The sequence below is a fragment of the Gymnodraco acuticeps genome, unplaced genomic scaffold, assembly GCF_902827175.1.
Source record: "Gymnodraco acuticeps unplaced genomic scaffold, fGymAcu1.1, whole genome shotgun sequence".
NCBI classification, from domain to species: Eukaryota; Metazoa; Chordata; class Actinopteri; order Perciformes; family Bathydraconidae; genus Gymnodraco; species Gymnodraco acuticeps.
Window position 1 is genome coordinate 4,114,179 of NW_022992351.1, and position 25,490 is coordinate 4,139,668.

The 25,490-nt window shown below is 42.0% G+C and overlaps 1 protein-coding gene across 1 annotated transcript in view; it reads left to right on the forward strand.

The window, feature by feature from the left end:
- Positions 1-713: 713 nt before the first annotated feature.
- Positions 714-25,490, forward strand: part of samd11 (sterile alpha motif domain containing 11) — a gene marked incomplete in the record, with an annotated part of 34,610 nt that continues 9,833 nt past the window's right edge. Inside the window, 4 exon segments of the mRNA XM_034209463.1 lie at positions 714-1,892; positions 2,984-3,075; positions 12,925-13,100; positions 22,204-22,313. Of these exon segments, the coding sequence (XP_034065354.1) occupies positions 1,193-1,892; positions 2,984-3,075; positions 12,925-13,100; positions 22,204-22,313 (1,078 nt within the window).

The following is a 25,490-nucleotide window of genomic DNA, read 5'->3' on the forward strand; positions in this document are numbered from 1 at the left end:
GATAAAGGTTACGTTTTGGTTAGTGGTAATAGGAGTTATATCTGTTATAATAACCAAAGCACTTCCAATAATGTTGAGCTAAATTGTTGGTCATTCTTATTCATAGAAATAACTTCAGGAATCCCACCCATGGTGTGAAAAGTCTAAAGCACAGACCCACCTTGTTGCTATTTCAAAGACTCTTCACTTTGTGAAAGCATACATAATCTCACCAACCGATGCTGTCAGATTTTCGTAATTAAAAACAGCCTATTCAAGTTTTGTGATGATTAAGTAGGAGTTTTGTATACACTGTCAGTTCTGCACACAGTTAAGCAGATTTAGGCTCTCTGAAGTGGCTGCATTATCTGAGTGTTAAGTTGGGGGAGCAAAGGTCAGGGGTAACACTATAGGTGGAATATAATGAAGATGGTTGAATCCACACACAATAAACACAGATGAATTGAACAAATGAAGAAACGATTTAAAGATAATAAATTATATTGGACTACGATGTGTGGATATGAAGACTCAGCTTTTAAAACGAGTTTAAGAATCAGTTGCATGGGTTGAAATGACAGTGGACTTCCTCATCCTCACTATTTAATGATGGTTCCTGCGTTGAACACTGAAGCGCCGTCCCTCGCAGTCCCCCCTCTTCGCTGTGGCTCTTGCCGAGCCTCCGCTGTTTAAATGGGCCAAGTTGAGAAGCGGCGGAGAGTGCAAATCTTGTTTGGTCTGGGTCTGTGAACTTCAGCGTGACTTCTACGACATACACAGGGGTTAAAAACAACTATTTCCAAACTTTCAACTGCATCAATCCTGCGAAAATACTACTCAGGAATATCAAGCCTGATATGTTCGGCTTAAGGTTTTAAATAATGCCATTTGCCACATTGTTTTAAGTAAAAGGCAAAATATACTAGGTATATTTATCAGTTTATTGTCTTTAATATCTGTTACATTGTAGCCTATCTTGAGCACTCGAAAACTTCCCATAACTAAATTGAAGTCCGTTTTTTTTAATAGATTGCATTGCAGTCGATTCAACATTTTGCCTATAGTGAAATACAAAAATGTCGTTCTAATTTCCCCAAGGACAAAACATAAGAGAGACGACGCATAGCTGCGACTGGTAATGATCACCGTAGGTAACATAATGTCCGGGGCTCAGGGCTACCATGTCAGGTATTAACAGAGCGAGCGTGATTAAATGTGGGAGGTAGGAGCTGCGAGGCTGGCGGAGAGCGCTGCTGCCGCTGCGAGCTGGAAACTACTGAATGGGAATCTATCCGGCAACTTCGGCAGACCGCTGTCTCACGGCGATACGGAGGCTCTGCGTAAAACCAAGCGGCGCGTCTCCAAGTCTGGGTCAGCCCAACTCACTGACGGAGAGGACGCTGAAGTTGGATCAGGCGAACAGCTTTTCACTTGTTACCGACGCTCGGCTCCCACTAACATGCCTGCCATCAAAAAGGAGAGGCTGGATGGAGACGACATGGCATTGACTGCGTTCAACCAGTCCGAATACCTGGCCCCTTTAAATGCCACCACTATCCCCGTGGTGACCCCGCACCCACCGCCCTACGACCATATTTTCGCCCATCACCGCGCGTATTTGGGGCTCCACGACTCGGCGCTGCATCACCAGCACCTCCACCATCACACGGACGACTTAATGCTGGAAAGGTTCTCCTCCATCCCCGACTTTCAGCCCTTCTTCGACAACGGGGAACCGTGCATCGAGGTGGAGTGCGGGGAAAACAAGGCTTTGCTTTATATCAATAAATTGTGTCAAGGTAGTAAGGGACCCTCAATTAAATACCGGGGCGAGTGGCTCACCCCCAACGAGTTCCAGTTTGTCAGTGGACGAGAGACTGCCAAAGATTGGAAACGGAGTATAAGACACAAAGGTAAGGACAACTGTCTCCTCGGTTCGTTGTAAAGAGCACCCTAGCCATCAAATAAACACTTTTTAGAGCTCGCTTAGTTCAAACTTGGGTCTCGTGGCTTGGTGCTGGGTTTTGGAGTGAAAGGGTTACTACAGCAGTCAGTGCGTAAGGAGACAGATGAGAAAAGGCGCATATCCTCCACAGACCCTGCGAACACAGTTAGCCTTGGATCATAGACCAAACCGGGCCATTTCAAGTAAACTGTCCGGGACTGAGGTGGAAAGTTAGACATAGATAATTCAATGACAGTAGATTTTCCTTATTATGGGATTAATCGTTCCGTTAAGTGCAACTGCACTTGTGCATGGGTGTTGACACTTTTACGCATGTAAGGTTTGAGATTTCTTCTTTAAAAATAACGTTTTGTTTGTCATCTTAACCTCACAGTTTTTGGTAAATGTAGCGATTATGCAATATATTGCGATTTTTAACTGAATATTACTTGTGTATTTGCTTTCATCTATTGCTACATTACATATAGTAGAAGTTTATTCGATTTTCCGGTAAAAACAACTTTGACGCCATCAGAGCAGTGATACTGTTCTGGTAATCTTATAGGTGAGCATTTATAGCATAGTATTTGTATGCAATAATTAGGCTTTGTGCTTGCATCCCCTCATCACACTCGCACACAAAGTTACTCAGGCAGAACTGACACGCGTTAGGATGTGTGGGGGGAGGGTGTCGCCCCCAGGTCAAAATTGGTAGCCTCATAGTTTAATATACCGATTGCTATAGACAGATGACAGTAGGCTGCTGTCTCTCTGGCTCACCACACTTGACCTTTGGGTAGAAATAAACTTCATGGCAGAAATGTGCAGAGCAAAGTCAAGCTTTACTGCAGGGGCTGACTCCTTCAGATACTTACTGTGTTGTTGGATGATTTTTGACAAGGTTAGTCTCGAAAACTTTATGTCCTGAAATGGGCTGAAAAGACACAATTTCAAGCAATTTGATAACACCTTATCACATGTTTTGTCATAGTAGAGAATATACGTTTACGTTTGGTAGTATTCACTAAAAATGTTTCTCTTGTTTATTTGTTTTTCCAGGAAAAAGTCTCAAGACTCTTATGTCCAAAGGAATCTTACAGGTGCACCCTCCGATCTGTGACTGTCCCGGCTGTCGAATTTCATCTCCAGTGGTAAGAGAAATTCATCTTCTGTCTCACTTTGTTACTGCTGCACTGTCTTTCTATACTTGTAGAGTCAATGTGTTAACTATGAGAATCTACATGAAAATTATAGTTTTGTTTTAACTTGAAGACACTTCTTGCTGGGCATATTATCAATATATTGAATATGTGAGGTGAAGAGATGCTGGTTTTTCATTGTGGTGGTCAATAATTCATCTCATTAGTAAAGGTTGTAACTTGCCAAAGGGCACAATGCATGCAGACAGATCTTGGAGAGATATTGTTGTAATACAAATATTGTTGTGAAAAGACAGTGAAGTATTTGTAATATCTCTTGATTTGACTATTAAAACTTGTTTTGATTTTCTTTTACTCAGTTAAATTGATGATGAATGACAGTGCCTGCTTGGCTGTTATATCAAGTCAATTTGATATATTTTGTATTAATAAAGCCCAACATCACAAATGTGCCTTAACAATCCATACCCTCAAAGCTTCATTTGTTTAAATGTATTTTATTTTGTTTTATTTTTTTCTAAATAGCCCAAAAAGTAATATTAGGTATAGCTTGTGTGAAAGAAGGATTTGGCATATCCTACTTATATTTATTAATTACACTGTTTGTGTTGTCATCCAGCTTTGCGTGCATGAAACAGTGTGTGAGTGTATACTGTGTATACTGTATTGGAGCGTTGTCTTTCTCTGTAACCTTGGTGGTGAGGATCCCACAGGCACACATGTCAACTTTGATGATAATTTTTCTCAGCATGAATATCAAATCAACTTTCAGCCTTTCACTGATGCAGTGATCCTTTTATTTAGAGGCATTGAGCAGTGTGGCTGTTTGACGTTAAGTGTTATTGTTTGGACTCCTCTGTCCCATTGAATCTGTTTCCTCACCTGTCTGCTGAACTTTTGTTTGCTGAGTGTTTCCCTCGTGGCTTGGCCAGGGGCACGATGCCAAACCTTGAGGCCTTGCAGGTGTGTCACGATTACAGCATTACCACTATGTGTGTGTGTGTGTGTGTGTCAGCTTTGAGCAAGCACACTGCCGGCTCACCGTCTCCAAATCTGTTCACACAGGTGCGGTGCGTTGTGAGTGTATGTGTCTTTGCGTGTGTGTGTTTTTATCACCACGGAGCGCATCTGTCGTCGCTCCCAAGCACTAATCTTGAGGGAAGGGTGTAAGAGGCTTAGCGAGCTACTGAGCGTGGCTACCGCTGATTATTGTGTGTGAGGCACGCAAGGCAAAGGCGGTTTAGATAAGCCGGAGGTGTTTGAGTGATACAGGTAAACTGGTGACACTTCTCACAGCCTAGAATGAAGACCTGTACCCCGACACATAGGGTTCACCCAAGCAAATTACCTGAGGGAAGTGGGAAGCAGGGGGGAAAAAATAGAAGAAATGCTCATTTCCTTTTTTTTTGTTGTCTTAATTTACAAAAGGATTTTAAGAATCTGACCGTGTTTGCTTATCTTTAAGCTCATCACAGATACCAGAGTGATTGGTTGTTGGCTTGCTAGGGCTTGTGCAGTTCCACTTCAATTACAGCTGTGACGGAGTAAAACTTTGTTATTGACGTAAGCAGGGATATGAGAGCCTTAAGGTTGTTGTTGTAGCTTCTCTTCCTCTCCCTTTCCATGTCTAGTGGTGGTCTAGTGGTAGAGTCTGGAGTCTTACCCACCAAGTGAAAAGGACCGTGACACTATCGCACACACATACACACACACGCAGGATAACTATGTTGGAAGCTCCATGTGAGGTGGTGAGGGTTAGGCGGAGGAGGGAGGGCAGTGGGACTTGTATGGCCTGTACTGGCGTCTCCCTCTCTCTCCACTGACTCCCCTCAGGGCATGGCAGCAAGCACTCCCTTACTGATGAGCTCTCTCTCGCTCGCTCGCTCACTCACTCACTCACTCACACACACACACACACACACACCACACACACACACACACACACACACACACACACACACGCACACGCACACGCACACGCACACACTATATGCCTGCCGACTGACACAAATTACCTCATGCAGTCATTTATTTTGAAAGTTTGACGGCTGAACTTTGAGTGATCTTGTTTCGCTATAGGCATGAGGCAAGTGATCATAAAAAAGTGCAGCAGCTGGTGGGAAGACTTTTCACCTGCCTGCTCAAAACCTGTGCAAGTTCATTTGCAGTGTCGGGCCGGGCACAAGCTGTTTATAACGACAGACACAAACTGAACTGTTGTTACACGCAACAGTGTAGAATTTAAATATGTTGATAATGTTGTTTATTCACATGTATTTACATGCTGCTAAAGACTAGCTGTCAAGGTGGGCTAGCTCTTTATTGGGCCTGTTAGTTTGTGATAACCAGGCACTTTCACATTATTTATTTTTGGAACCATATGTAATTTTTCGTATGTATACTGTATAATGCTCGAGATGGTGTACGGTGTTGAAGTTTATTCTTAGCTCTGTATGTTAGTGTTTTTGTCTGTACATACTTAAGCGTTAGTTTGTATCTTTATGCAGGCATGTCTGTGATTATTTGTACGCCCGCGATGGTTGGCTTACTTGCCTGCTTGCTGTGTGTGTGCGTGTGTGAGTTTGTGTGTGTGTGTCTCCTCCTGGGAGAGCTAGGCTTCCTCTGCTCTGTTATTTCAGCGGAACTGGCGGAGGCCGGGAGGAAATTACACTCCCCTCCTCCGGCTCGTAAAGACCTCCTCCAATCAAGGGCTCCTCTTGCAAGTGGAATTAAAACACACACACACACACAGAGAACTTATAGCCTTTCTCATTACATTTTCATAATGTCACTTCCAATAATTTTGATGGAGAAATTATAATTAATATCACAGTGCTCCATATTATGTGAAATAATAGGAGTTGAGCTATTACTTAATGCGGAGTCCTCTTTTAGATTAACTTCCTTCTTTACTCTGCGTCTGTTTTATATGTTTTTGTTGTGTTTATGTTTGCTTGTGTGTTTTGCTGAAGATATGTTGCTATGGTAACACCAGAATTGGTCATTGGCCCAGAAGTGTGCAGAACTACGGTGGTGTAGAGTGTTTTTGTGCACTTTTGTGTGCATCTCTTTCTGATTATTGGACAAATTAGAGATTAAGTGAGACTGTAATGATCTGCGCGCTGTGGTCTTAATCACGCTTATAAAGATCAATTTGGAATGAATGTACCCAAATAGAAACACATTAACGTTTGTATACACGCTCTTGCAAAAACTATTTTGTGCCTCTCGTGGGTTTTTCTATCTATGAATAATTCAGGTAAATAACTAGTTAAATTCTGCAAATTAGCCATTGGCTTCCATAGTGTGCATTTCAGCAAGATACCAGAGATAAAGAGCTAAGTGTGTATGTGATTGTGTGTGAGCTTCTTATATTGTTGCTTACTAAATGACTGGATGCAAGTGTGTTTGGGTGTGGACCCCGTTAACAGGCAGCTGAAATAAGTTGGAGCATCTGTCTATCAGCCAAATGTGGTTTATCACAACAAAGCCAACGGCAATATTTCTAAAACCCTCCTCCTAACATCTGTGTGTGTGTGTCTGTGCGTGTGTGTGTGTGTGTGTGTGTGTGTGTGTGTGTGTGCGTGTGTGTGCGGTGTGTGTGTGTGTATGTGTGCACAGAAGTGTTTGTGTTTTTCTGCCATGTGATATCCTCTGATAGTTACAGGCTCACTCTGTCACACCAAGCCTTTTGCAGACAGTATTGTCATGTCATAGTTTTACTTCCGCACATCCATGTGCACTCAATATGCCAACATATACTGTATAAACACAGGATTACTGATATCATTCCACAGTGTTGTACAGTTATGGGCACAGGTCTAGGTTATCATTCAAATGTGTGAGCAATAAAGATGTAAGAAAGGGTCAGTAAGAGAAAGATAAAAGACAGATAAAGATTATATTTCATTTTTCCAGCATGAATCAGGATCGTCTGAGTTCCTGGTTTTCCCTACACAACACAAGATGCTCATCATTCAAATTAACTGGACCTTTATTTCATAAATGTAGTGTAGTGTAGTGTGTTAAATTGTGACCCGGAAACCTCAGCAGAGAGGAAGTTCTAACCTTGAAGTGGTGTATTTTGAATAGTGTGGAAGTGTATTTAATAGAACTAAAGTGTGTTGATCTTTACATGAAGATTCCATAATTGTCAGTACAACATTTGAATCCTAAAAACACAACTGAAACTCCAGTAGAATGAACCAACCACAACTTAAAGTTGTCCTTCACTTCCTCTGTGATGGGGGGGGGGACAGCCCAGGCGTTACCTGTAAAGCTCCCCTGCGGCGGCCACGGTGGGCCTATCCAAACACAGGGAGGGAGAGAAGAAGGGAGGAGGAAGGAGAGAGAGAAACAAGAGGGAAAGGGTAGAGCGAGAGGCGCACTGGTACGCTTGACTGCACAGCCACTGACCTCCCAGCGCCGCCCCGGCAGCCCTCCCCTTCTCTCCGCCGCCTCTCGCCCTCTGTGCACCTCTCCCCCTCCCCCCGCTGCTCACCCATCCCTCCCCCTTGCCCTGTGCCGCTCCACTGGGCTGCAACTGCCCGCTCGGCTCAGCGCGTGGGGCCGAGGGTGCAGGAGAGCATGAGTGTGTGTGGCGGGGGCGGGGGACTTGGTCGCATGCCTGTCCGCCCTGCAGTGCTTTCTCACTTTTTTTCTCTTTCTCTCACACGGCCTTGAATAACCAAGTGTTGCCGAGAGTCGGCACATAAAACACACGTTATCAAGAATCAGATGTATTCTGCTGAGTATGATCGACATTTTCCCTTTATTATAATCTTGCATTTCAAGTCATGAGTGTTCAGTCAGGCAGCATTTTAACATCAAAATAATTTGACTTACCATCTTAACTGCCATTGCCTCTTGAATGAATTACTCACAGCAAAATATATCAGACACTTACAAAGTAAAAGCTAAGATCGGTTTGATATGTATTTGTGGCACTGTGGAGAAATACCTTCTGTGGTTGGAGATGCACTTTATTCAAAATGAAAATATATCTTTATAGTCACTTCTGTTGACAAAAATATATATCCGTGTTCATATTGGTTTATATTTAGTGTGTTTCTAGTTTTTAAATTGAATTATCTTAGCTTTGAACTGCAAAATGTGACACTTCACAGCTTTATTAGGGTGTCATATATATGCTTATTGTACGCTTAAGAACTCTGGCATTGATAATAATGACATAAATGTTGATAGAATATGCTATATTAAATTAGTTTTTGCACAATGATGAACAAATGTGTTTAAGAGTATTATTCTGTAAACAGGACCATACAGTGTGCAATATTTGTGTACTTGTGGCAATTGGTGTGTTTGTGGTGGAGGAATGCATTTATTTCTCTATTACCTTAAATACGTGTCGATATGAGCTTTATATTCTTACACCAGAAGAGTTCAACCGGTTTCTAAATATATTTTTGCGTTTTATTCACATCCGTTATTGATTTTTGCTTTTTTGCAGATATTCGAGTAACTTTGTTTAACTGGCATACTACTAATTTGATTATAATCAGATTAGGCAAATATAAGGCTTGTCAGTTTTTTCGCAGCCTGCACAGTATAGTGTACCATTGTCTGATTTCTTTGTGTTTTGATTCTGAACATGCACCAGAAAGGTCATTGAGTGCAAATGGGTGTCTCTATAAACAAACAGTGTCATGGCTAGTGGTGAAAAAGCTTTCATGTTACACAAAGTACAAAGTAGGGTGTGCTGAAAAACAATAACTCAGTTTCTTCTTGTTTTGTGGCACTAATAAGAGATTTTCTACCAGCTTCTAGATATCCTTACACATTATCCTGACTATCAAACACATTATATTAACTTTATTATTGGGTTACTGTCTAAATCCGGTTACTGCGAACCATGTAAACACTTTAATCAAACTATTACTTTAATCTGATTATTCAAAGTAATCTCATTTACATACTGAGCGAACTCCATTTGATGAAAGCTTACAAATTTGAAGCTAATCACCTTTCATGGGTGCACCTGTGAAAATGTCAGGATCAGAGATGAGGGGATGAGACTAAACAAAGTGAGGACCTTTATTTTTTGAAGAATTGCATTTCAGGCTTACACATGCACACAGTAGACAAATAGTTTGTTTTGGCCTTGTTTCAAAGCTCTTATGTGAACATGGTAATGACCGCTTCATCCCCTCCCCATCTCCCACCCTCCTCACGCTCATTTTTTCTTCTCTCCTTCCCTGTCGTCTCCTCATTCCCCCTCCCCCTTTCCCCTAGTGCTCGGGCCAAGTCGGCCCGCCATCCAGCCTACACACACACACACACACACACACACACACACACACACACACACACACACACACACACACACACACCACAACACACACAAACACACACACCACACACAGCACGCACACACACCACACACACACAAACACACACACACCACACTACACACACCTACACTCACACACACACACACACACACACACAACACACACACACACACACACACACACACACACACAGCGGTAACGGCAGACAGGCGCGTGACTCATTAGGCATTCGTCCCCCAGGGAGATCGCTGGGGGGGCGCGTGCGAGGGAGTGAGAGCGCCGCAGCTGCAGGAATGTCACGGCCGGCTACCGCTGTGTGTGTGTGTGCGCGTGTGTGTATATGCATGTGTGTGTGGGTGTGTGCTCACTCATGCTGGTTGGAGCCAGCGGCAGGGCCCTGTACCTTTCAGGAAATAACGCAAGGAGAAAAAAAAAAAAAAACACTTATTAGTCCTCTTTTTCCACCAATAGCTCATTTAAAAGTCTGAAATACATTTAGAGAGAATGCACTAGATTGCCTTATAATTTAAACGACTTTGCTGGGAAACATGTAGCCTTGATATTAGCCTCTATTGTTTTTCAATACAACAACATTCCTTTTGCATTTTCACAATTCCCTTGCTACATTTAAGAAACATTAAAGAGCTTTATTACCCATATCTACATCCTAAAGGAACATGTTTGTAGATGTATGGGTCTTATTAATGACCATATTGAAGTCCTTTTGACTTTTGTTATTACTTAAAACTGTCTTAGATTAAGTAGACCCAGATTACCCTATATCCAGTACTTTACTCTTGTAGGCTGTTCAACTTCTAGTGTGTGACATTCTATTACATTAATATAGCTATGTGTTAATGGCAGGTTTTCTGAATGTTCGTCATGTTCTGATATGACCATTTCATGTCATGTATACATTGTTGTGTGCATGTGCATCTGTATGTATGTACGCTAGTATGTGTGTCTTTAGTTTGAGTGTAAATGTGAAGCCCAGATATATTTCTTGGCTGCCTGACTGGCAGAAAGCGTGGGAGGTGATATTCATAGAGGTGCTTTTAGTGGGACTTTTATGAGAGACTTTTTTCCATGGCTGAAAGGAGGTTGACCACACACAGTAAGGTTGCCTCAGCTTTGTGCACACACACCGTGTTCGTGTGTGTGCACGTACGTGCCTGAGTGCTCAGGCGCCCTTCCTTTGAGCGCTCCTACGTGGGCTGCCAGGGGTGTGTTTGCTTCGTGTTTTGTTTCGGAGAGCCCTCCCCCGTGCTGCGGAAGTGTTGCCGGAAGCAGTGGGAGCTCACCCCCAGTTCTGCGTCAGTGCCACTAAAGAAAGGATCGGGGCTTTCCGGGAGGAGAGAAGAGGGAGGAAGGGGGGGGGAGGGGTTCTGTCAGCCTGGGTATGTCACGGCCATGTGGGTGGTTGTCCACACACTCACACACACTCACACAGCAGTCACGACTGGTCTTAGACAAACTATTCTTGTGTGCACTATTTTGCTGGCATGCTCCAAGTAAAATCCCCTGCTTTAGTGGGGAATTCTAAGGAACAGGTGTGTGAGAGAGTGTGCATGCTTATGAGTGTGTATATGGTGAGGGTAACGTGCATTTGCAATTTTACGTTTGTCCGGACAATATGAAGACAGCATTAAGAGACCTCGAGGTGGAGAGTTTATATTTGAAAGTTGTGTTTCTGACAGATGAAACTGTGGTTGAATCCATGGAAAATTGTTGTTCTGATGTTCGGCTCCTTCCTCTAATGCGCCATGTCTAAAGCTCTAGCACTAATTTTCTACAGCAAGGCCTTGTTTGGAAAGAGCAGAAGTATAAGAAAGTATTTCACTGTCCTCAAACACTGGAGCAGAACAGGAAAGAAGAAAGGAGGAAAAACCTCTTTTCTGGCAAGGCATGATAAAAAAGAGAAGGAGTGAGATGTGCAGAAGTCTGTGGCCTGCTCTTCCTGGGGGAGGTTTTCATCTTTCTCTGTCTTCCACCCCCCAAACTCTTTTTAATGTCTGCCATTTGAGAGACTCCAGAGGAGCTGCACCTGTTTGCCTCTTGGCTAGGAGCCCCCAAATCCCTCCTCCTGCCCCCGCCTGCCACTCACGCTACCGCGCTTCCTGGGATGGAAGAACAGGGGAAGGAGGGAGCAGGGAGGAATGGTGGAGAGCGGGGTTGCGTGTGGCGGAAGGGATAGCTCGAGGACTTAAAGGCGTCCGGGAGTCAGAGATATAGGCGCAGAGAGAGGGAGGGAGAGAGACAAAGAGAGAGAGAGACAGAGAGACAGAGAGGGGGAAATAGTTTCAAATCCAAGTCCACTCCTCACCGGACAGACTTTCCTTCTGTGAGGCTTTCTCTTGCTCTCATGTTTTGATTCACCACATTCTCTTTCATTTCTGATTTTCTTTTTGCACCTTTATTTTCTATACAAACCCACTTCCCCCTCTCTCTCACTTGTTCACTTTTCCCCTCAGCTTCCTCACTGACTTCCTCCCCGGCTCAATCTCTACTCCTCTTTCCCCTCTTTCTCCCCCTCCTCCGTTATCTCTGTGATAGGACCATGTTAATCTGCAGTGACCTCTTCAGGTCACATTAAAGGTCGCCCAGCTTCACTTCCTAACATCCCTAGGGCCATTCCCTCCTCTTTATCCCTTCTTCTCCCCGCATACTCCTGGCAGCATTGGAGTAAAATAAACACTAATTTCACGAAACCAACTTTTCTCCATATCCGTTTGGTTGTAGAGTAGAAAAGTATGGCAAACTTGACTTCTGTGTTTGGTGCTTAAAAAAACAGCCTGGTGTAAAAGAAGTTAATGCGGAAAAACCCAGTTGAACTAATGTAAAGTATTGGAGGGTTTTTTCAGTATTGCTTTATAATTCTTTTCACCAAGAGTATGTGTAACTTTAGGATATCTAGCTGGAGGCTGAATGTCAATACAACAGATTCTGTTGTTTTGGTTTCAGTGTGGCTCATTGGTCCCAGCTGCACTGGCATTTATATTAATGCAGTTGAAGCACTTTTTTTTAGCTGGAAGCTTGTATTCAATTATTCTAGTTTCTGATGAAGATATTCCAAAACAGTTATTTGTGTTACTGATGCAATCTGCCCTCAGCCCTGTCCAATAATTTGAAGTACTTTTTATTTAGACCGCCCATCATGGTACAAATGGATCCATGTAAAAGTTATTTGGGACAAGGTTTTATTTCAAAGTGTTAATTATATAAAGGTAGATACTATACTGTTGGTTTCCTTATACCATTGAACTGTTTTTTTCAGTTTGATCAAGTTTTTTATTTGAATTGTCGCTTGGAGAGGCATAGACAAAAACTGCCATCTCGCTAAATATTTAGATTCGTCCTGTATGTACACTTCAACGTGTTGAATCTTCAATTAAAGAATCATGCAAATGATCAAAACGAGAAAAAAAAACCTGTCAGAACATCAAACACAAGCAAATTAAGTATCTCATTCAACAATTTGACAAGCTGTAAATCCTGTTGCTAAAGTGTTCCCTTCTTCTTTGTTTTGCAGAACCGCGGGCGCTTGGCTGAGAAACGAACCATCCCCCTCCCCCCAAACCGGGTGCCCAAGAAGGAGCTGGCCTCCATCTTCAGCAGTGACGACAGTGAAGGCAGCGAGCGGGCCAGTGGGGACCATGCCCACATCAAACAGGAGGACGAGTTGCATTACAGTATCATGAGAAAGAGGTAAGAGCACCTGTGACTCCTCTGGCGATATCTTCAATAAAATATTCAAACGTTGTGTATTGAGATGGCTACAAAAAGAACATCTCATTAATTGAAAATGATTCAGTTCCTATGTTTGGTCCGTTTCTGTCTAAAAGCAGAAGGCTGCAACATTTTTCTTAATGACACCTCGGACGTGTGTGCATTACTTTCATTCAAAGTGACTTTAGAATAATGTTGAGGTGTTAAAGGCTCATTTTGAGACGAACAGACAAAGAACCGTGTTTCGAAAATAAACTTCCAGCGTTTGGGATGTCTAATGGCAGGATATGTGCTGAGCTTTGAACGTGTTCATTGGTTCGTTGGTTTGCGTCTTGTAGCTCCTGCCAACTCTCAGTGAATCTGTCTTGACTTGATATTGAAAGGCTGAGTTACCTGACTCATCTCTGTCTGCTTCATCGCATCCCATGCTGTGCTTGGGAGTGGTTTGGGAGTATTTGATATAAAACATTTATAGGTGGTAGCGTCTTCATGTCATGATGATATACCTTTTAATCTTAAGCTTTAAGAATGTTTTAAAATGGTTATAAAGAAATATCTTTAGAATCTATGTTCATTAAGATATGCAACCATTTGTGTAGCAAATTATTATATAAAGTGCACATTTTTAAATATGCTTATCATTTCATATAATAATATTAATTTAGTTGAAAACACAAACATTCAGTAGTACATGCTGCCCTTTAAAAACACCTAGTATCTGTAAACAGTAAGTCTTTGGGTTATTTTCTAAATTAAACAAAGTTGCTTTTTTATATATATCATTCAATTGCTGTTTGACTCTTTTTCAAAACTGACATTTTCCACAATAATGGATACACATAAGATTGCACTGGTCATACAATTGTAAACTACATTTACAAAAATCCTGTCCGGAGTCAAGTGAAGATTTCTGTTCACATCTTCATACAGTACATGCAAATGCACCCATGCAGGGTTACACTGAGGTCACCACATTAAGAAATGAAAATAGGCGCTCCCAATATCTAATGGCCTACACTCGGCTACAAACATGATCTGAATAAAAGATGCAGTTATACATATTTTTTCAATGATTTCCCTATACAATCTTTGAGACATTTGAAGTGACAGAAATAAAGACATTCTCCATCTGGAACAAACATCACAGAGATTTGTTATGTACATGACAGGCTACGGACAGACATAATGCAGAAGCTGTTCATTGATTAACCTCAGAAAGTCCCCAGCTGCATTATAAGCAGCTTGTGCAACCTCATTACTGAAGGGGATGTTTTTCATGTCTTGAGACTTGCGTGTGACACGGCGGACAGCACAGCAACTGTGAAGCCTTAAATGGATCCAGTAACCTCATTTAAGAGGGCTTCCCCTCCCCCTGACACTTGTGCCGCTGGCGTGTTAAGATGATAATGAATTTAAAGAACACTTATGACTAATATGTCAGGCTCTTACCCTTTGAAAGGCGACGGACTCGCTGGAGCCACAGCTCCGGTCTGTCCTGGGCATCCGTCTCAGCCCTGCTTTATCCCCTCGTGTGGGTCTGGACGAACGGGATAATGGGATGTCCAATCACGGAAATGTGATTTCCATTGACCGCAGCTTCGTAAGTGAGTCGTAGAAGGGTCTTAACAAATTGGATTTAGCCAATGGATGTGAAAAATACAGGGCCTCTGTATACATGAGTGAGCGTATCAGTGCTGTCTCATCCACACATCATCAAGGCTGGCGGCAGCACCGTGTCTCACCCACTTGGTTGCTTCAACCTACCTACTGTCATTATGCTTTAATCTATATCATTTTTTTCAACAGTTGAGTAATTTCTTGCATTTAAATAACTGTTTCGATGTGTTCCAGTCAGGCTTTCGTCCAAACCACAGCACTGAGACTACTCTTGTAAAGGTCTTTAATGACATCCACTTAAACACAGACAGTGGCAGAACTTCAGTGTTAGTATTATTAGATCTCAGTGCTGCGTTTGACACTGTTGACCACAGCATATTACTAGACCGACTGGAAAACTGGGTGGGACTTTCGGAAACAGTTCTAAATTGGTTTGAATCCTACTTAAAGGACAGAAACAACTTTGTTTCTATAGGTAAATACACATCTGAGTTGACAAATATGACATGTGGGGTTCCTCAAGGCTCCATCTTGGGGCCTCTTCTCTTTAACGTCTACATGCTACCACTGGCTCAGATAATGAAAAACAACAAAATAAGTTACCATAGCTATGCGGATGACACACAAATTTACGTAACAATTTCACCAGGAGACTATGCTCCAATTCAAACACTGAGTAAGTGCATTGAACAAATCAATGACTGGATGTGTCAGAACTTTCTCCAATTAAACAAAGATAAAACTGAGGTAATGGTTTTTGGAGCCAAGTCAGAACGTATAAAAGTTAGCGCTGAGCTTCAGTGTGCAATGTTCAAAACAACAGATAAAGCCAGAAATCTAGGTGTAGTCATGGACTCTGACCTGAGTTTCAACAGTCACATTAAAACAGTTACTAAATCAGCCTACTATCACCTAAAGAATATATCTAGGATTAAAAGACTAATGTCACAGCAGGATTTGGAAAAACTTGTCCATGCTTTTATCTTCAGTAGACTCGACTACTGCAATGGTGTCTTCACAGGTCTCACTAAAAAATCTATTAGGAAGCTGCAGCTGATTCAGAACGCCGCTGCTCGAGTCCTCACTAACACTAAGAAAGTGGATCACATCACTCCTGTTCTGAAGTCTTTACACTGGCTTCCTGTGTGTCAAAGAATAGATTTCAAAATACTGCTGCTGGTTTATAAAGCACTGAATGGTTTAGGCCCAAAATACATTTCTGACCTCCTGCTAAATTATGAACCATCCAGATCTCTCAGGTCTTCAGGGACTGGTCAGCTTTCTGTCCCCAGAGTCAGAACTAAACATGGTAAAGCAGCGTTCAGTTATTATGCTCCAAATATCTGGAACAAACTCCCAGAAACCTGCAGGTCCGCTGCAACTCTGACTACTTTTAAATCCAGGCTGAAGACTTATCTTTTTGTCGCTGCTTTTAATTGAACAATTCATATCTTAGACTGCACTGTAACCTTTATCCATGTATTTTTTCTTTTAATGTTTCTTTTATTAGCTTTTCTTTTTAATGACTGATTTTAAATGCCGTTTTCTTAATGTCTTTCATTTTTTGTAAAGCACTTTGAATTGCCTTGTGTTGAAAAGTGCTATATAAATAAACTTGCCTTGCCTTACATCGGCACATCAAAGCGGAACGTAAAAAAAAGAAATCCTAACGTAAGGCTGATGCAGTAAACTGGAGGTGGCATTACATTAGAAGATATTTATGGCTTTCAACTCCACTCCAGTGTTTTAGTGTATAGTTTAATATAAATTGTCTCTTTCTGAAACATTAGAGCAGATTGTTTGGTCGGTTCAGGTGTCAACAAGTGCTGCTGTCGAAGCTCATTCATCATTCTAATCCGGTCGCCCCCTCAAGTTCATTATACACAGGGACACCTTCTTTTAACCAGATTAATGCTAATATTTGCTGGCTCTGCTGACAATTAGTTTAGTTTGTTCTCCACAGATCTGTGCTCATCCTGCTGAATAAGCACCGAGCACCTAGAGACTGAACTGCTGCCAAATCACAGAGCAAACCAAATAATCATTATCACAATAAGGTGTGTGCAGAAGATCCTTGGGGTGTGAGAACCAAAGTCTAGTGTGGCTCCTGTGAAACACACAGGAACTGCAAGGCAAAAACAAAATCACGTTTTATTATCACCTTTGTGTATTGCCTTGGTATCAGTGCTGCAAATAGTTTCTATCTGACATTTTTCTAACACTGATTTATGGATTTCAGCTCAGGGACTAAATATTTGATACTGGTACTTTTTGAATTTAGTGACTTGAGAGGGGCAAGACAAAGCCTCTAGGGTTTGTTTTAGTCGCCTGAAGATAACAAGGCTTTGATTGAAAAGTGCTGACTGAGAGTCGGGGTAGTTACCCGCTAACCAGCGTAGATTTGATATGTTACACCCGCTGACGTCTGAAAAAAGAAATCCTCCATACCCATTATTAGCATCACCAAAAACAAAGGCAGTTTCATAATTTTGAATCATGCATTAAACCATTTGCTACTTGATCACTTACATATGCAAATGCTTCCTTCTACAAAAACATATTAAAACATACCAAGTTGTTTGGTTTGTGTTCAACTTAATCTGACTGTCAGAGGCTAACACTGTCTTCATATACAGTAAGGGCCATATTGTCCTGTTCTCATCCACTCAACAGGGCGTAAAGCTGATTGAAACCAACATCCCTAACCTACCAACATCCCATATAATAGGTTATCTTCTGGCTTCTCTGCATACAGCAGCAAAGTTTGATTTAATGTGGGTGTAATTTTGATATTCCTGGTTAAAGCATTGAAGTGTGAAAGCAATTGTTCATAAACATTTAAAATAATCAGATTTTACCTCTTACTATCTTATTTAGTTTTACAGCCAACCTCTCTATATGAGAACATATATTTTCATTGAGCAGCATTGGCACATTTTGGTTAATGGAGGTCTGTACTCAATCTGTGCAATAAGCAGAGAAAAAAAAGATATTGATGCTTAGTTAGCGCCTGTATGTGTTTTGCATTTGACATGTTGCCCTCTGGCTGTATTGAACAACTGTGTCATTGCCTTATGCCAGTAAGAGGTCACGGACAGTGTGAAATTACTGGAAGTGGTTCTACCCTGAATCACTAATTAGTGTGCTTGGAGGTTTTATAGCGTTGTAGAGGAGCTTTCCGCTTCAAGAATCTTTGGCCTTGTTTACACGCATTTACCATGGCAACATAGTCACAGCAATTTAGTAGTTGATTGGGCGTTTGCTAGCAGCAAGACGTCTGTTATGTTCACATAGATAGTGTTTTGTTTGTTAACTCCCTATCAAAACACAGGATCAACGAAAAAATGGTCAGCAGTTTTCCAGTAATTTTTGTCTCAGATTTGGCGTTTGATTGAAGCGTGGGTTTCATCATTTCCACATGTAAAGAATACAGTGTTTACTAATCACGTCTTACACTTTGTTTAAATCAGCCAAATATATTATGAATCATGGTGCCACAGTGTGCCCCAACACATTACATTAGACTGTAAATACTACAGATAATTTTCATTAAAACTATTGTTCTGAATTAGAAAAATTTGAGAAATATGAGCAAAAAACATCAAGGTGTAGCCAGAGGAGAAATTAGCAGTAAATCCAGCAGTAAGTGCATAGCTCAGTGCAGGGGAACTTTAATGCAACACGGCAAACTTACCATGTTTCCATTGTACTTTTCCTTTACTCCCTTGGCTGCCTTATCGACCTCATGTCAGCTTGTACAGCAGAGCAACAACAAGGAGATGTGAAGTCCAAGTGAAGCCAGGCTACTCTTACTTATTTATGTATCCATTTCTGTATTTATTCATTAACCCCTCTGCTTGCGGTGTTCCCAGTTGTGGGGTTTCTATCAAACTGTGAGCAGCATGACAATTGTGTTTCCATTACCAATAAGAATCAGACAAAATGTATACAGAACAGATTGATATTCAGTCTTTAATTTTTGAGGGCCAAAAGTTTAGATTATTAAAAAAGAAAATGCTTTCACATTCTCCTGCGGACCATCATTGAAAATTAACTCATTCATTATTTTTCTCAGCATTTGCCCAGGTCTACTTCCCACCATGCTCTGGTTGTTGAATAGTACATACTGCCCGGTAGTATTTGAATGTTGCTCTTGGCCACCTGTGCAGGTTAGAGGCTGTGTGTTGGGGCTGTTGTTTTTAGAGCAAAAGGGGTCACACAGGAAACCTGCTAGCACAAGAGGTTACACACAGCGCTTGCAACCTTTCTCTCTCTTCCCTGTCTCTCTTTCTCTCCCTCCTCATCCAACTTCTCCACCTTCACATCCATGCTGTCTGTCTGTCAGCGCTTTCCCAGTGGTGGTGTGAGACATGGCGTCAGGGTGCCTGAGCTGCCAGCTCACGCTGTGACCTCCAGCCCCGCCACCTCAGCTCCGCGTGCCAATGCCACAGCAGGCCACCACTGGGCATTTACAATGAGTCGACTGCCTTTGCCAGGAATAGAGATTTTTCATGCTGTTAAGACTGACTTTGAATGGTAACGCCTACTGGAATGGTAGAAGGAGCACAACCTTTTCTTACTCAAAGAAAAAGCCCCTAGAAGTGTTCTGACTTATGAATTTTTCTCAAACTAACCATTTTTATAGCATTTTTATGGAGATCCATGATTTAGCAATACAAAGTTTATCTATCATTAATGTGAAAATATAGAAAAGTAATCTACCACGTATTTGAGTATTGAGTAGCAAAGACAATATGTGTATTTTGAATGCTTAGACAAGATCCATTAAAAGAAAGAAGTATTAATGAGTGCTATATGTTGCCTATAATGTATCAACTATCAAAGTCTCCAGCATCGAATGCTTGGTCGGATTTCTGGGCTTTCCCCCGTCTTTTCTCGATCACATAATTATTGTAACAATGTCACAATATATATAACACAATATATTCAGTTTAATCCAACATAATTTACAGATTAAAAAAAGGCTTAAAACATGAACGAGTATCTTGGTATCAGCACCTAAAATGTGATTAATATTTGCACCATTATCAGATTTCAATGCATAGCCAGTCATAGCATGATTGGATAAGTTATAGCCAGACTGTGTAGTATCATCTCAGTAGTGTTGGATACCAGCGGTATCCATGACAGACGTTGAGTATTAACACATATTTGTCATCCCGTTTCTGGGTCAGTGCGTCTGTCCTGTGGCCAGAGAAGAGGGGTATGGTATTGACCAGTTTAGGGATGAGATGATTGTCTTGTCGACGTGCACCTAGGTGATAAGAAGGGAGCTCATGTCCTTCTTCGCTATCAGGCACAACAGCTTCAATACAACCCCACTCCCCATCCTCTCCAAGGCCCCCGTCCTTCCAAGCCGTCCCCGGCCTTAGGAGCTCCTTAGGGAGCGCTGACTCAGGTGACTGGGTCTTAAACACCGTCTCGAACCCCCCTTCATCTTCCAGGGCTTGAGTATGACCTTCCCTACACCCAGAGAAAGAGAGGGGGCGGGGGTTGAGGAAGGGCAGCGAGGCATTAGCCCAAGCCCAGGCGGGACAGCTCAGGAAAAGTGTGCTAATTACCCCCACTAACAATGTCCTTGCCGTTCATGGCTTAGAGCGTCCACTTTGCCACTGGATAATTACCCTGTCACCTCTCGGAGAAGTTCAGGATGGCATTATCATGATCACTTTAAATTATGGATAGAGGGTGGTGTAATATGCAGCTAGGTGGTTGAGTGATTTGGCTTTAGTTTCTAACTGTAGAGTGTGTAACTGCAGTTTGTGTGATGTGCTTTTTGTTAGAGTCACTGGTTGACGCAGATACATTATTATATGAATTTAAGCTCAATTTAAGAAAACCCTGCATCTCATTTTCTTTTTGAAGAAAACCATTGGGCTCTCAGACACAGATACCTACTAATTTTAGCAAGTTATACTCTAAAATAAGACGTCTATAATTAGCCTAAAGAGTTTGTCACGGTCCAATCAAGCGTCCTTTTACTAAGCAACTGGTGGTGATTGTTTTTTCTGGGACTTTTTCATTGGTCATTGGTTCTCTGTGACCGATTGATCACTTGTAAAGCCAGCATGGCTAGTGTTAGGCCCTTCAATGCTTTCCTTCATCTTTTTTGTTAGCGTGTGGAAAACAGCTTGGCGACCAATAGCCTGACATTATAGCAGGAGCCTGTAATCATGGGACTGTAAAAACCCAAATCCAGCAGCCGCAAACAGTGTGGCCTCGTCATAGTGGTGGCAGCTAAGAACCATTCACTGCTTCTGTCCCATAAACTGTGCTCGCCGTGTCATACCAGACCCCCTTCATAGATGATTCTGCTTTCAATAAAGTTGCCAGTTAAGCCTATAAACGAGATTCCCGCTGACACAAGAGGATGCTGATACTATCAAACTGACGTGTTTAAATGCTGCATGTTTATAGGGTTATTTTATGAACAAAATGATAGTGTGTACATTATGTTTCCTATTCGTTTTAGCTTAAAATGCTCTTCCATGTAGCATACGTTTCACAATCATTTTACTGTAAATTATATTAGACCAAAACCTGATATATTCAACCCTCTACCTCTCCTACCACACAAGCTGTTTGCCATTACACTGTGACTACGCTGGCAGTGGCACTGTACCGCTGCTATACTCCCTCAAACTCTAAACGCCTATTTCCCATCATTATGCCATTTAATGCGATCTGGATGGTAATCAGTTTGCAAATGAAATACCTCCATGACACAGTTGTTTGGGTCCAGTGTGGGGAGGTAAGAGAGGCGCCTGGTGGAGCGACAGAGTGGCTCCAACCAGACCTGGGCTTACTCTGTGAAGCCTCCTCCTGCTCCCCCCTTGGGTGCTGGAGGGCAGGTTGGTATTTGAGAGACTTTAGTGGACTTCTCCTGTTGAAACTTATGACAATAAAAAACCTGAATCCCATAATCATATACACGTGACCAGATTCATTCTACCGGTTCATGGTTTGTCTGGTATTTTGTATCATCTGTCATTTCACACTTTTCAATTGCCATATTTCTCTTAAAACAGCAGTTGGCGACCCCAAGTAATAAAGGGCAATAATCAGGTTTTAAGCTGCTGAACTGCTTTTGAATTGTGAATATGTTCGTTAATGCATCTTAGTGTGGAAGATGAGTAGGGATGAGACCCAGAAGTGCTGCATGCAGTATCTGTCAGAGTGTATTACACACCTCAGAGCTGAAAGCCTGTTGACAGGACAGCCACTTGTAGCTTCTGAGTCTGTGTGGAGGTATGCGTTCATGAGAGTGCTGTCTGGAAGGAGGATTTGTGTGTTGAATACATACTGTATATAGTGTGTAAAATAGAAATGCTGCTGCTGCTATATTAAACATTAATTTAGATTGCATTGTGGAATTACGTTTGTTAAGGGCTGCTTTTAAATGTGTTAAACCTCTCTTTCCTGTGTGTCTGTGTGTGTGTTACAGTCGTGACGGTGACCTCTCTACAATCATCTCCAACCTGCACCACACCAGACAGCACGGCATGCCAGAGGGCGAGTCAGCCTCCGACCACAACACCAGTACTGGACACACAGGTAGGACCCCCGTTCATCCGGTGTGTGTTTGTGTGTGTTTTCGAAAGGGTTGTCAGGATGTATTCTTTTATTTTTCTTTCTTTTTTCTTTCTTTCTTCGCATCCAACGTGATGATATATCCCCCTTTACATCTTCTCTACCATATATAAATGTTCCGTTACGTATTTCATTGACTCTAATTAATGTGATTTGGGGGAATGTAACATAAGCTTATTACTCATTCCTTAAGGTTGCTCTCAAGTTGATTACTTAATGTTCTTCCTGTATTTCTGCCCCACTCCAGGATTTGTGTTAAACCCCCTGTTTTATATTACTTCTGAATAAATAGCTTTGTTTGCCATTAATCCAGTTTAATATAAGCAGAGGAACCATGGTGTGCATGTGCTTAGAGCTTTTCTAACAGCTTACAGACAGAATACAGACAGCTTTTAATCATTTAATTGTCAAGATGCTTGTATGAGGATATTGTGCGGCTAAACATATGTTTGTAAAGCAGCCTCTGTGGATATCAATATTCAGCTTTCAACAAAGTGATGTACCTTTTTTAATGACATTTGTTTTTGTTGGGTACTGAACCCCAACAAGGTATGATTTACATCTCACATTAAAATCTCTGCAAGGATGACCCTACTTTATGCCCTCCCACATGGAAATCAATTATCAACTATAGTAATTATTATCAATATAAACAATAATTGTCAGGATTTTTTCAAATATATGATGACTCTGGCTTAGTTAAAAATTAGCTGAATCGAATACATTGCATCATCCAATCCAGACAAATGCATTTCCCCCTTATGAAAGGTGCCCTGGGTTTGTCCCTTCTTATAACATTAAAGGCACAGCTAGTGGCATAATCAGTACAGACCCAACCACTTCTCTCTGGGTGTTCATCTCTACTGTCTGCTAATTTCCCATACGGTGCCTGTGATATCAGGCAGAGTGGGTGGAAGGTGAAGGGTATTAGACTGCTCAACAGCCAGCCCAGCCAGTGTCTTAAACCCTGGTTTGGGAAGGATTTTCACCCAAATACTGGCCTAATCAGCCGCTAAACTTAATGGAGAAATCAGAGCCCTGGGTAGTTATCTTAATAGAGGAACACACAAGGGGATAGAGGCAGGTGGGTGGGGGTTGATGGAGGAAGGGGTGAACACAGTGTGGCCCACGCCGAGGGGGGTCCAAGCCCCTAAAATCTGTTCGTTTGAGCATTAAAGGGAGATTTAACAGGCTGCCTAAGCAGCTCGCTCAGTGTCTGTAAACAAGTCCAATCCGATCAGCCACTGGCTCTAATTCTGTCTGCCAGTGAAATTAGACGCACACCGGTTAACAAACACACAATTACACACAAATAACACATATTTATACAGATGCGTGCCCACACAAAATCAACACAAGTTCAAATTGGTGTCCAAATACATTCTGTAGGTGGGTGTACGACGTTTTAGAGCAGTGGTTTATTTGACTTTAAGATAGATGAGACTAAATGCAGCTCACTGTCTATGATATTGTGTTTACTCTGTTCCGTTAGTCAATGCTCCTATTTGTCTTATCCTCCAAAAGTGTTTAACGTTATTCAATGAACTGTGGAGGGAGAGAATATGAAAGGCAGCGAGTAGGACAGCTGAGGAATTAAGGATAAGAGAAAAAAAAGTCTGCAACAGTGATGCAGTGATGGGAGAAACATTTGGAAATAGAGAGACAGAGGAAAGAGAGATGAATGATTGGTGCCGGTATCAGGGGAGGGCAGACGGCAGCTATGGCGGCGGATGGCTCTGTGTGTATCTTTGTGTGTGTGTGTGTGTATATGTGTGTGTGTGGGTCTCTGTGTGTGTGTGTGTGGGTCAGGAGGAAAGGGAAGCAGGCTTGCCGGGTCGTCTCTGCGCCGTAGTGGGCCGTTAATTAAATCTGAGGGACAGACAGGAGGGCTGCCTTCCTCCTTCTCTTCTTCTCTCCATCCCTCCCTCCCTCCCTCCCTCATTCGCTCTCTCACTCCCCAGCCGCTGGCTATTCAGAGGCTCTGTGAAAGGGGCTGTGAGAGGGGGAGGGAGGCGGGGAGAGGGAGGCAGGGGCGCCGACGCTGAGAATCTGGCTGCCTGTGGAGACTGTAAACCGTGGCTCTGCGGTCAGACCGGAGACTCAAACAGGCAGATAAGGTGTTTTGGACCGCCACTCTCCGTCTCCTCTGCTCCCTGTACTCAGTGTGTGTGTGGTTGGGGGTTGCAGCAGTGGTTTGGGGCTTGAGCACATTTGTGTGTGTGTGCACCTTTCCGTGTGTGGTTTTAAATGCCTGGTTTTAGATGTTTGCTTGCGTGTGAATCTGCAGCCCAGCGTGTTTGTGCAAGACCTTTTTCTTCCAAACTGATTGAGAGTGAGGATTGCTTTTAAAGTATTACCAGCTAGTTATTACATGATTAGCGTAGAAAGGGAACTCTAAACAAAAGTAAACACTCAAGGATTTCTGATGATATTATCTCTGTCATGCAGACGCAAAAAGGGAAATGTGGGTTGTAAATATTTAAAAACATCCCACTCTGTAATAGGAAAGTAATGGTCCTGTCGTAACAGAATGGCCTCTCAGGGTTATTGTTCGTATGCTTCTGTCAATAAAACTATCTCGCAGCTGCCTACATTAATGGCTGAGTAAATACAAAAAATACTTTTTTTTTCTGTCCCTTCCTGATGTTTAGAGTAATATATTGCTAAGCAACACTCTTCTTACTTTGTTAGTACTGACAACAGTAAGTGGAAATATTGTTTCTTTGCATATTAGAGAACAATTCCAAATTCATTCATGGTGTATTAAAGACTTTATTAAGAACTACTTAAGATTATGCATGTTCTTACAAGAACAGTTGGCTAGTAAAAGCTGCTGTATATTTCCTTAATATCTATATATAAATAATTGCTCATAACTTATTATAAACAAACAACGGTTACTTCTTAATTAAAACATTACTTGAGTGCATCCACACCTGTAGACCAGATAAACCTACTGAATAACATCTTGCATAAATAGCCTGTGGGTTTAGTTTTTAATTGTGTTGAATAAATATACTGTATTGCAAATGGAACATTTATACATATTTCCCCTTTAAGGTCAGCCAGTGTCAGTCGAAGCCCATGAGTTCCTTTCTTCTTCTTCTTCTTCTTCTTCTTCTTCTTCTTCTTCTTCGTCTC